The following is a 12,017-nucleotide window of genomic DNA, read 5'->3' on the forward strand; positions in this document are numbered from 1 at the left end:
CACCTACACCCTCCTGCACATGACTATTGAGCCCCTTCCAGCCTCCCACCCCGATGGCGACTCCCTTTTACAGATGGAGAAACCAAGACCAGAGAGAATAGTGAGCGTCAGGGCTGGTAGGTGGGTCCCAGGCAGGCTCAGCAGGCAGGAGACCCCACACACATACACACACATGCACGCACCCCTGTACCCCTACCCCTGTCCTGACTGAGCATCTTCCACTCCCCCGTGTAGCAGACAGCGCGTCCCACCTTCTTCGCCCGCAAGTTTGAGGCGGTGGTGAATCAGGAGATCATCGGGCAGCTGGACTATTACCTGTATGGAAACTACCCCGCGGGCACCCCGGGGCTCCGGTCCTACTGGGAGAGCGTGTATGACGAGCCCGACGGCGTTCACAGCCTGAGCGATGTGGCCCTGACCCTGTACCATGCCTTTGCCCGTCTGGGCCTGCGCAGGGCCGAGTCCTCACTGCACACGGCTGGGGCGAACAGCTGCAGGTGAGTCCACCAGAGTGGGAATGGAGGAGTGCAGATTCCCCTCCCACAGGCTCCTCTGCCTAAGGGTAGTGGTGTCCCCCTCACAGCTTCCAGCCCTGTATGGAACCCATTACAAGTTGATGTCTTTGCCATGGGCAAGTTCAAAAGCCTTAGGGGTCACATCCGGTTCCATTTCCCATCCGAGGATAGAGAATGTTTCCACTTGTTCTGGGAAACATCAGTGCTGTACAAAACAAAGGAGACACAGCTCAGACCCCCTGCTATGTCTCTACAAGACTCCGGCTCCAGGCACCCCCCAACCCTGTCTTTCCACCCCCATCTACTCTCTCTGTCTCCACCCAAATCGGTTTGATTGAAGCAGCTCCTGACATCCTATCATTTCCACCAAAAATATTATAATCATCTCCTTTACTGATACAAAGATTCCTTCCTGAAAACAGGTGATGGAAACATCACCTCACTAAATCACGGCTTAAAACATAACCCGGGAGCAGAAGCCAGAGCACAGCAGGGAGGGCACTTGCTTGCAGTCAACCCAGGTTCAATCCCCGACATCCCATACGGTCCTCCAAACTCACCAGAAGTGACCCTCTCCCCTGAGTGCAAAGACAGGAGTAAGTCCTAAGCATAGCAAGTTGTGGCTCAAAAACTAGGAAAGTAAAATTAAACATTTTAAAATATTTTTTTAAAAAAACTAAAACCAATAACCCAAAGGGCAGAACTTTTACTTAAAACATTTGACAGCATACTGTTGCAAGAGAGGGGAAGTTGGCTTGCCTGCTTGTCACCTGTAGAGGATCAGTTGACACCCAAAATAATGTTCTAGAACAGTGGTCGGCAACCTTTTTTTTTTTTTTCAACTGAGCCAAATCTCACCAAAACCATGATTGACATTTATTTTGAGAGCCACACAGGGCGCGCACTGACAGAGGCTAGGAGCAGAGTCCTGACTCCTGGAGTGGCCGCCCGGCACACAGAAGAGCCAACTTAAAGGTGTAAAGAGTCACATGTGGCTCTCGAGCTGCAGATTGCCAACCACTGTTCTAGAACATTTGAAACAAGAAAGACAAAGGTAGGAACATTTTTTCTGTATAAGCTCTCCCCATCTTCCTTTCCAGAAATTCACCTTCCTGTTCTCTGGCAATTGGCTGGGCAGAGATATATGTAATTTTGACCTAGAAATTGGGTGCCCTGTGACCTCACCTTTATAATACTAGTTCTTTCTCCCTGCTTAGTCTGCTCTAAAGTTTTCATGGTGGGTGAGGGTCCTTTCTCATGGCACTGCTACTCCTGAGCTTGTTCCCTCCAGCCCTTCAGTACGGAGCCAGAGAAGCAAAGAACCAGCCCTTTGCTCAAAAGGCAAAGAGCACATTTCTGTCCCCTGGGATCTCAAAAACTCTATTCTCCCCTGCCCCCTCCCCCCGCCTTGTATTCCCTGGGCACGTCACACAAATTGTGTTTTCCAGTCTCTAGTGTAACCTTTCATAAAAATCACATCTACTGATTGTTTTTCTCATTATAAAAATATAACACCTGCTCATTGCAGAAATTCATGAAATGGCAGGTAGTGAGAACACGGCTCTGAATGGGCTTTCAAACCTATCAGGCAAGGAGGATGTTGATATTTTACTTTCCAGCCCTAGAGCCCTGGACCCCTCCCTGCCAAGAGGGCAGTGAGAGAACAGCAAGGGCAGGTGCCTACCCTAGCAGATAAGGACACGTTCTTTGCAAATAGAGGCCTGACCTGTCCTTCCATCTGATGGAACCAGCATCTACAGTGTATGCAGCAGCTGGCACCATTGTGCTACATAACAAACAAGCCCCAAGTCCTATTTGGAGCCAATTCATGTTCATAGGTGCCATATGGGTCTGAGGATCTTTCTGGTCTCAGCTGTAGGTCAGTTCTCAGGACTCTGGATCAGTTCTAGGGGCTTTGTTGCCCCTAGCTGGGAGTTACTGTTATTGCTTCAGCTAGGACCATGTGATGGGGTAAATTCTGCTCCCCACACCTCACTCTGCTGCCCAGGCCTGCTCACAAGGAATATCAGCCATCGAGCTCGTGCAGTGTGTAGCCTAGCCCAGGAAGCAAGGTGTCTTTTTGTTTTTATTTTCTACACTGGTATCTAGACTCAGGGCAGGTGGTGTGAGTGCCCGGCTGGCCAGCTCTAGGAAGCAGGAAGGCTTGTTTATGAGCCACAGACAAGGCAGTGGTTTGGAAGAGGCTCTTTCCTAACCATTGTAATTGGACATAAAGACTTAAACTCCAGGCCTGGGCGGGGAGCAGCCTGCTAGGAACTCCGGTTCCTGCAATGCTGTGATTAAGGCGTCACTTAGCACCCGCTAAGTACTCTGCAATTTACACATTTCAGAAACCAGCAGCTTCTGATTGTGCATGTGGAAAGGACAAAGAGCTGGGCAGGGCTACAGCTCCTCCCTCTGCGTTCTTTGCCCACCCCCCCCCAAAGTTCCCCTTTCTCCAGTCCTGTTCTGCTTTGCCTGCCTGCAACTTCCTGCCAGCAGAGCCAGTGGCTGAGAGGCTGGGGTCTGAGCATCAATGGTGTACTGAGTCATGTGACTCACAGCCGGTCCCAATGTGTAAGGTGCCAGCATGGAAAGACAGTGAATACAGAATCAAGACAACCTTATTTTTTTTCTTTGGTGGTGGGTACACCCAAATATGCTCAGGGCTTACTTTGGGCTCTGTCTTCAGGGATCACTCCTGGCAATGCTCAGGGAACCCTAGGGGATATCAAAGGACAGCTGTGCACAAAGCAAATGCCTTACTCACTGTACTGTTGCTCCAGCCCCAGGATAAACTGTTCTGATCAAGTTTGGCAGTTGACATTAAAGAGCCACTGGGAGGAACAGGGAGGGAGGGAGAGAGAAACAGAAACAGAAAGACAAAGAGAGAGACAGAGAGGAGAGAGAAGAGAGAAAAGAGGGGAAAGAGAAGAGAGATTGAGATTCCAAGGAACAGTTTTGCTCAAGAATGTTTGGAGTAGCATATTTTATAAGAGGAGGGGAAGAAAAATCAAACTTTCTGCTCAGTTAAAAATGACTCAACAGCAGGATGGAGCGTGCACACACCCCTAGGTGAGAACCCTGTTTTCAGAGCTGTCTCAGGATGGAGCAGGAAGCAGCTTGACCTGGAAGCCATATGCGTATCACAAGCCTGAGTCCAGGAGACTCCTATAGGCAGGGGCACCCCAGCCCTGTGAGAAGGTCAAACTGTGAACCCCACTGCTGTACACAGCGCACAACCTGGAGGATCCATAAAAAGCTGTGTGCTGGGGCTAGAGTGATAGTGCAGGAGGTAGGACACTTACTTTACTCAAAACCGACCTAGGTTCCATCCCCAGCATCCCATCTAGTCCCTCGATCACCATCACTAGTGATCCCTGAGCATAGTGCCAGGAGTAAGCCTTGAACATCACCGGGTGTGGCCCCCAAACAAAAACAGTAGGTGCTCTCAGCATCCCTTTCCCGTTTCTTTCTAGGCTTTACTGTATGGTTGGCCTGTCTGCCTGATACAGGGACACAGCAAAGTTGTAGGAGTCACCGAGAATGTAGGATGTTCAGGAATTAGCTCGCAGGAATAAGGCCAGCTCCAGATTAAACTAGACTGTCAGAGGAACTGGGCCGGCCTGATGGGGAGTCCCTACTCTTGAGTTTGTATAATGGTGTTTCTCCTTCCAGGTACTACCCCATGGGCCACCCAGCCTCTGTGCACCTCTACTTCCTTGCTGACCACTTCCAGGGCTTTCTGATCAAGCATCACGCCACCAACCTGGCTGTGAGCAAACTCGAGACACTGGAGACATGGGTGATGCCCAAGAAAGTCTTCAAGATTGCCAACCCACCCAGTGACTTTGGGAGGCTGCAGTTTTCAGAGGTGAGAAGTGGAACCCTATCCCTCCCCCACCCTCTGTCCCATACGTCTCACAGATCCATGGTGAGATCTGCTCCACAGCCTAATGACTGGGTGATCCCCAAAGGGAGGAACCTACTCCATACCTAGAGGAGGGTCTCTGCCCCTCCCAATGCACAGCCAGCATCTTCCATGGGACAGGAACACAGGGACACTATGGTGACTAGGAAGCTCCAGACCCCACCAGTTTGGAGCCTGGAGCTGTTTTCTTTTTCTCCCACTTTAGCCTGTGGCCTCTCCTAGGCCTACATCAGATCCACAGATTAGAACATCATCCCAGTCCCTTTAGAAGTTATGGCATTAGTCACAGTGTGAGAACTGGGGCTGAAGATTGATATGGTGATTTTGGACTTTAATGAGGAAACAGAAAAGCTCAAAGGTGAACCCAGGAGGCAGGAGAGAGTTCAGGGGCTAGGTTCTTGCCTATACATATAGACCTGAAGTCTGGTGTCAGGTGCCCGAGCACCACCAGGAAGAGCCTTGGAGATCCCCACGGCACCAAATGTCACTCTGGTGACAGTGATCTATACCCTGGAGTGGTGAATTATTCATCCCTGTTAGCTAAGTATCACCAGGAGCATCTATAGGCTTCCCTGAGCATTGTTTTTTGAATCCCCTCCAATAAAATAAAGTTCCTGTCTCTCAGGAGGTAGAATGTGAGCTTACTTGGGTCTCAGTACAAGCACTTAATTCAAAGGGCTTAGTTCAAAGTAAACACTATGCCAGTCACTGTATGAACATTCAACGGACTGTGCATGAGTGGCTGGAAGGGCAGATAGATGATGGATGGATGGATGGATGGATGGATGGATGGATGGATGGATGGATGGATGGATGGATGGATGGATGGGTGGGTGGGTAGGTGGATGGACAGATGGATGGATGGACAGACATATGAGTAATGGATAAATGAGTGGATGGATAGGTAGAGGGTTGGATGAATAGATGTACAGGTAAATTGGTGGCTAGGATCCATCTATTGATGTATAGTTGGATGAGTGGGTTGGTAGGTAGGTAAATGAACAGTGGGATGGATGAGTGGCTGTGTGGCTAGAAAGACACATGATTGGATGGTTGGATGCTTATTTGGATAGACAGATGGATGAACAGATGGATGGATGAACAGGTAAATGTTTCACTGGATACACAGATGGACTGATACATGGTATGTAATTCCCTTTTCCTAGTATATCAGCTTTTGATTATTTCTGACTTGAGGAACAGAATTTTTCAACAACAGCCTTTTACCCCCAGCCCTCCCTTCAGACCCAAAAGGTTCTTTGTTACCCAGCCTCCTACTCCTGCAGCCTCTTCCAGCACCACTCCCCATCAGTCACATATCCTGTCTCTGGCAGGCATGCCTGGTATGTCCCTGCCCCAGGCATGGCATGTGCCCACCCATCTTCCCCACCAATCCCATGCCCCTGAACTTTATCCTAATGCCTTTTGGTTTTATTATTCTGATGGAAGCCCAGATGGTACATATCCTCCTTGTGTGTCTGCATAGGCCACATCAATACATGCACCTGAGTAGGCCCATTTCACTGTTTTCTTCACTTCTGCTCCCTAAAAGCTGCTCATGGATTATCTTTTGGTTGAGCTAGGAATGAGTCTCAGGGCACATTTGCAGCAGCTAGGTAAGACCCCTGAAGGACTGAGTGAGCTTCCTTGCAGAAGATGACTCATGAGCATGCTCCATGTGTGTATAACCGTTCGTGTGGCCTTGTGCATGACCATGTGCATATTTGCCCACTTAGCAAGACTGGCTCTGAGTTCTAGAGATAGAATATCTTGAGGGATGGAACATATGGGCACCACCTGCTCACAGTTCTCAGGCCTTCCCTGTGCCAGCTCCCTGTCACTTGCCCCATGTTCTGCAAAATGGGAATGAAACCATCAATTTCCAGTTGAATCACTGTTTTCCATTAAGAATCCAGGTGAGTTGGTGAGATTCTCTCTGCCCAGAGAGGCTTCAGCAGTGGTTATAGGGATGAAATGAGGCCTTGGTTGGAGTCTGCAGGAAGCAGGGGAGATACTAAATGGCCAGAGGGAGGCATGAAGATGGGAACCTGGTGATATCCAGTGATAATCCTCTGATGCCAGCCTGCCAGAGGGTGACTGGACACCTCGGCTGGAGGCAGAAGATGCCTCCACCACATAGTGGTGTGGGAGGAGGTCTTACTGGAGGTCTGTTCCCCTCAGTCAATGACTCACTGAGCTATGGACATCAACAATGTTGCTCTCCCAGGGGAAACCCTGATCCCTGAGTTTGAGTCTTTTCTCTAACACTGACTTTAAGATCAGATGGTGTCTGATCTTATATAATGGCAGGGCCATTGTATATGGAGCCAGGAATACATCTCCTGCTGCCACAGCTCCCAGTGCCATGGGCCTGAGCCTCAATGGGCGACTGGGCCAGTGACTTCAGTCAGGCCAGAAGAGAGGCCAATCCTCAGGTTAGCAAGTCAGGCTCCTCCATGAGCATCTGTAACATAGGCACCTGGAGCCCGATGGCAAGACCCATTGGCTTTTCAGGGATCCAGCTCCTGACAGCCTCAGTGATATTGCTGTCCCCAATCTCACTTCCAGGTTGGCACTGACTGGGATGCCAAGGAAAGGCTCTTCCGCAACTTCGGGGGGCTCCTGGGGCCCATGGATGAGCCGGTGGGTATGCAGAAGTGGGGCAAGGGTCCAAACGTGACAGTGACCATTGTCTGGGTGGACCCCGTCAATATCATTGCTGCCACCTATGACATCCTCATTGAGTCTACGGCCGAGTTCACCCACTACAAGCCACCCCTGAACATGCCCCTGCGACCTGGTGTCTGGACCATGAAGATTCTGCACCACTGGGTACCCGTGGCTGAGACCCGCTTCCTCGTGGCCCCTCTGACCTTCTCCAACAGGCAGCCCATCAAGCAGGGTAAGTTCCTCAGTCCCAGGCAGGCTCTGTTGTGAAATTCACTTCTGTTCTACTTTGGCCACCTTCCACATCAGTGAGAAAAGTCACCAGCCGCAATCCATCCCATTGAGAAAGGACCACCATCTCTTCACTCTCTCTTCCCCCGGAACAAGCTGGTGCTCTTCTTTTAATTTTGGTTTTGGGGCCACACCCAGTGATGCTCATGGGTTACTCCTAGATATTCACTTAGAAATCACTCCTGACAGGCTCAAAAGATTATATGGGATGCCAGGGATCAAACCCAAGTTGGCCATGTGCAAGGCAAATGCTATCACTATTACTCCGATCCTTGCTTTTCTTGTCACAGTCAGCAGTGCTGAGAAGGTGGTCAAAGGGAAACTCTCTTTGCCTGTGCCTCCAACAGACACCCCACAGATCTCTAGAATTGGGGCAACAGCATCTTGAAATTGCCCCATCCACCTCTCAACACACACACACACTTCTCTCCTCTCTCTCTCCTCTCTCTCCTCCCTCTCTCTCTCTCTCTCCTCTCTCTCCTCCCTCTCTCTCTCCTCTCTCTCCTCCCTCTCTCTTTCCTCTCTCTCCTCCCTCTCTCCTTTCTCTTCTCTCTTCTCTCTCTTTCTCTCTCTCTCTCTCTCTCTCTCTCTCTCTCTCTCTCTCTCTCTCTCTCTCTCTCTCTCTCTCTCTCTCTCTCCCTCCCTCCCTCCCTCCCTCTCTCCCTCCCTCCCTCCCTCCACACCTAGAATCTACAGTCCCACCTCCAGGTGCTATCAGCTACAGAGTTCTGTACTGGAACCCGTTAAGCCAGCAGCGTAAGGAGAGAGAAGCAGAGAAGCATCCTAGCTGAGGGAGAAGGGGCATATAGAGATGGAAAGAGGGTGCCAAAGAAGCACCTATGGGTCTCTGGTCCTGGACAGCAGGAAGAGAAGATTTGCTGTTTTCTAGAAACGAGCAGGTAGAGACACCACACCACCACCACCATTGCCCCTAGCTGGGCTGTACCCTCCCCTGTAAGCCCTAAGTGTAGCTTCTCCTGCCCATCCCAAAGGAGGAAGGAGGTGGAAATGCAGCTGCTCTTGGCTGAATGTGCTGAGGTGAGGCAGAAGTAAGGGGTCCCTCCTGCCTTCCAGAAAATCCAGGTTAATATTGCTATTTTTTTCTGGAGTTTCTGAAAAAAAAAAAAAAAAAAAAAGACAAGACTATGCCCACCTGTGCCTGTCAGATGAGCCAGTAGGGATGGGATGGGCATCTGATCCTGGGGAGGGGTAACCCTGTTCCCCCCCAATACCAGTCACCAGCACATCAGCCACATTCCAACAGTGGCCTCAGGAACATGGAGGTGGAAGCTGCAGCAATTTGTAAAATGAGAGCATCGAGAGCAATTTGCTATGGACAAGTCCCAGTAATCTGAAGAACTCTGGTGAGGTGATGGAGGCTCTTTAATAACAGAAGCAGGGCCCCACCAGCCTCCTCACTTCCTGGGGCTGCTTGAGGCTGGCAGAATCCAGGCCTGGGTCCTAGTTCTTATCCCCTCCCTGTGAATTTGTCCTCCTGACTTTTCCCTTCTGTCCTTTGGGGTGCCTCTAGCCCCTCTCCCCTCCTCACTGCAGATTCAGAGACCTTCAGTGAAGTCAAGTGGGGCTTGGCTTGGTGGGTAAGGCCAAGCTCTTTCTCAAAGGAACTCTGCCCAGTCTCAGCCATTTGCGTGGACTCAGGCCTCTTATGTCTTTTATGACTTCCCCTCGACCCCTCCAAACCAGAGCCGCACCCCCATCTGTCAGAAATTGCTTTAAATTGAATAAGTTATCCATTTGTTTTGAGCTAGGCATGGCATTCTCCCCAACACCCAACTCCTTGGGCCATACTTATTAGAACATAATGTGCTAACAGGCTAATAGCCATAGCTGCTGCTAGAGAAACAGGAAGTGGGTCTTCAGAGCATCCTGTTGTCTGAAATAGAAGCTTCTTTGGGCCTGAGCACACTTAGCTAAAGTATAATCCGATTTGCTAAAAATACAGCTCACAATTTTTAGTTGGTTACTATTTTTTTTAATGGAGACTAATCTAATTGAGATAATTGTACAAGGGTTAAAGCACTTGCCTTGCACAGCATTAACCCAGGTTCAATTCCCAGCACTGTCCCTGATCCCCTAAGCACAGAGCCAAGAGTAAGCCTCAAGCAACACCAAGCAGGACAGAAAGCACAGTCTCCTTGCCCAAAATGGAGACTAGTCTTTGGCAATAAAATGAGCTAAGAGGGGGCCGGGCAGTGGCGCTGGAGGTAAGGTGCCTGCCTTACCTGCGCTAGCCTAGGAGACGGACCGCGGTTCGATCCCCCGGCGTCCCATATGGTCCCCCAAGCCAGGAGCGACTTCTGAGCGCATAGCCAGGAGTAACCCCTGAGCGTTACCGGGTGTGGCCCAAAAACCAAAAAAAAAAAAAAAAAAAAAAAAAAATGAGCTAAGAGCTAGCATGTCGGGGCCGGGAAGGTGGCGCTAGAGGTAAGGTGTCTGCCTTGCAAGCGCTAGCATAGGATGGACAGCGGTTCGATCCCCCGGCGTCCCATATGGTCCCCCCAAGCCAGGGGCGATTTCTGAGCGCATAGCCAGGAGTAACCCCTGAGCATCAAACGGGTGTGGCCCAAAAACAAAACAAAACCAAAAATAAAAAAGAGCTAGCATGTCTTCCACTGTTACTCCCAAGGGGTCTGGAGCAATTCTACAGCAGGGAGGGCCTTTGCCCTGCATGTGGCCAATTCAGGTTCAATCCCCAGCATTCCATAGAGTCCCCTGAGCACCACCAGAAGTGAGTTCTGAGCACTTCCAGGTGTGGGACACACCAAAAAATATAAAGGTGATGTGCTCAGCAGAGAGGGGCAGCAGAATGCTCCCATCCCGGGTGGGCTCAGGCTGTACTTACAGTTCCCCATCTCTTGGCTTTCAGAGGAGGCACTGAAGCTGCACGCTGGGCCCCCCCGCAGCGCCTATATGGAGCAGAGCTTCCAGAGCCTGAACCCCGTGCTCAGCCTCCCCATCGTGCCCGCACAGCTGGAGCAGGCCCGCAGGAATGCAGCATCGAGCGGCGCAGGGCTGGAGCGCTGGCTGGACTCGCTGGTGGGCAGCATGTGGACTGCCACGGACGTCTGTGCCACGGGTCCCACAGCCTGCCCTGTCATGCAGGGCTGCAGCCAGACAGCCTGGAGCTCTTTCAGCCCTGACCCCAAGTCCGAGCTGGGGGCCGTGAAGCCCGATGGGCGGCTCAGGTAGCAGCAGGCCCTGGGCAGCCACAGCTGACCTCAGAGGAAGAACAGCCAGAATACTGGCGGGGCCTGGACTCTGGCCTCCCCGGCCTGCCCTGCCGGGGTGCCTTTGGGCAAGACGAGCTCTCCTGACCATGAAATGATGGAGAAGGAAGGTCTGGGAGGGGGGGACCCGCACAGGGCCGCGGGACCCCTGGTGTCTGGCCTGCTGTGGTCTTACCTCTTTTGGTCGATGCTCAAGTCTTACAGGTTTCTCGTCTCACCCCTGCCCGTGACCCAATGCCCCAGACAGGTGATGGGCCCCTGTTTCTTGTGAGCAGCATACCTCTATTTACCAAGCGTACGTGTAAGTGAAACTCGGGGTACCCCCAGGAGCAGGCTGGAGGGGCCATGCCCGGTGCACCCCAGTAGCAGGCCCGTGCAGCCCTGGTCTCTTCTAAGGACCCTCTCAGAACCCAAGGGCTCCTCCAAACCCACTTACAACAGCACTGCCTAGCCCAGGGCTCGGCCGCCGACCCCCCTTTAGGCTCATTTTCCTGTGCCTTTGGGCCAAGGAACAACCCGGAGCCCCTGAAAGTCATGCTTAGGGGTCCCTCACTAGGGAGGAGGCAGCTGGGCAGGCTCCAAACTACCCAATAGTGCTGTCCTCCACCTCCAGATCAGTGAGCATCACCAAGGCCCAGCCACAAGGAAGCAGCAGAGACGGAATTTCCTGGCTCATGTGATGGGGGCCTCAGAACCTGGGTATCAAAATTTCCCAGGTCTGCTAGGGATGACCACACCTGGCTCTCCCACCTGGCCCCAAAAATCGTCTCCAATTCAGTGTCTCAATCCCAGCCCACCTGCATCCCTGCTGCCTGGCTTCCAGAGAAGCGAGAGAGTCAAGGGCTCAGAAGGGCCAAACCCCCGATCATAGTATTTCTGCAGGTACTTGAGGGAACTCCCAGAGTCAAGCAGATTTTCTAAAAATGCCATCTGGGATGGCTCCAAAGCATGGCCCCCCTGCAAAAATTGGGGCACAGCAGGGCTTGTGTGCAGGACTACAGAGGCAGGAGGGGGTGCTGGTGTCTGTTCTCGGGGTGCTGCAGTCAGATGGGTGGGAAGGTGCTGTTTTGCCAGCGTGTTCATGTTTCCTACTACTGGAGCTGCCTGTATTCCTCACCCCTGCACCCTCCTCTTCACCTCCACTCACCCTTGCACCCCTCTGCCTCTCCCTCTTGCTTTTCCTGCACCCCTTCCTCCTCTCCTTCATCCTTATAATCCTGCCTTTCCCCCACTCACCTCTGCACCCCACCGCCATTCGCCCCTGCAACCTCTCCATTTCTTCCTCTCTCTGTCCATGGGGGCCTCTCTTTCTTCACCCCTGTGTCTCCTTTGCCTCTCCTCATCATCCCTTCCCCCTCCCTCATC

The 12,017-nt window shown here is 51.8% G+C and overlaps 1 protein-coding gene across 1 annotated transcript in view; it reads left to right on the forward strand.

Moving 5' to 3' along the window:
- Nucleotides 1–10,617, forward strand: part of XYLT1 (xylosyltransferase 1) — a 124,251-nt gene extending 113,634 nt beyond the window's left edge. The window contains exons 8-11 of the mRNA XM_049788111.1: nucleotides 235–497; nucleotides 4,194–4,389; nucleotides 7,015–7,348; nucleotides 10,292–10,617. Coding sequence (XP_049644068.1) covers nucleotides 235–497; nucleotides 4,194–4,389; nucleotides 7,015–7,348; nucleotides 10,292–10,614 — 1,116 coding nt within the window. The 3' untranslated portion in view covers nucleotides 10,615–10,617. The remainder of the gene's footprint in view (nucleotides 1–234; nucleotides 498–4,193; nucleotides 4,390–7,014; nucleotides 7,349–10,291) is intronic.
- Nucleotides 10,618–12,017: the final 1,400 nt, after the last annotated feature.

Source organism: Suncus etruscus, chromosome 15 (genome assembly GCF_024139225.1).
Source record: "Suncus etruscus isolate mSunEtr1 chromosome 15, mSunEtr1.pri.cur, whole genome shotgun sequence".
Classification (NCBI taxonomy): domain Eukaryota; kingdom Metazoa; phylum Chordata; class Mammalia; order Eulipotyphla; family Soricidae; genus Suncus; species Suncus etruscus.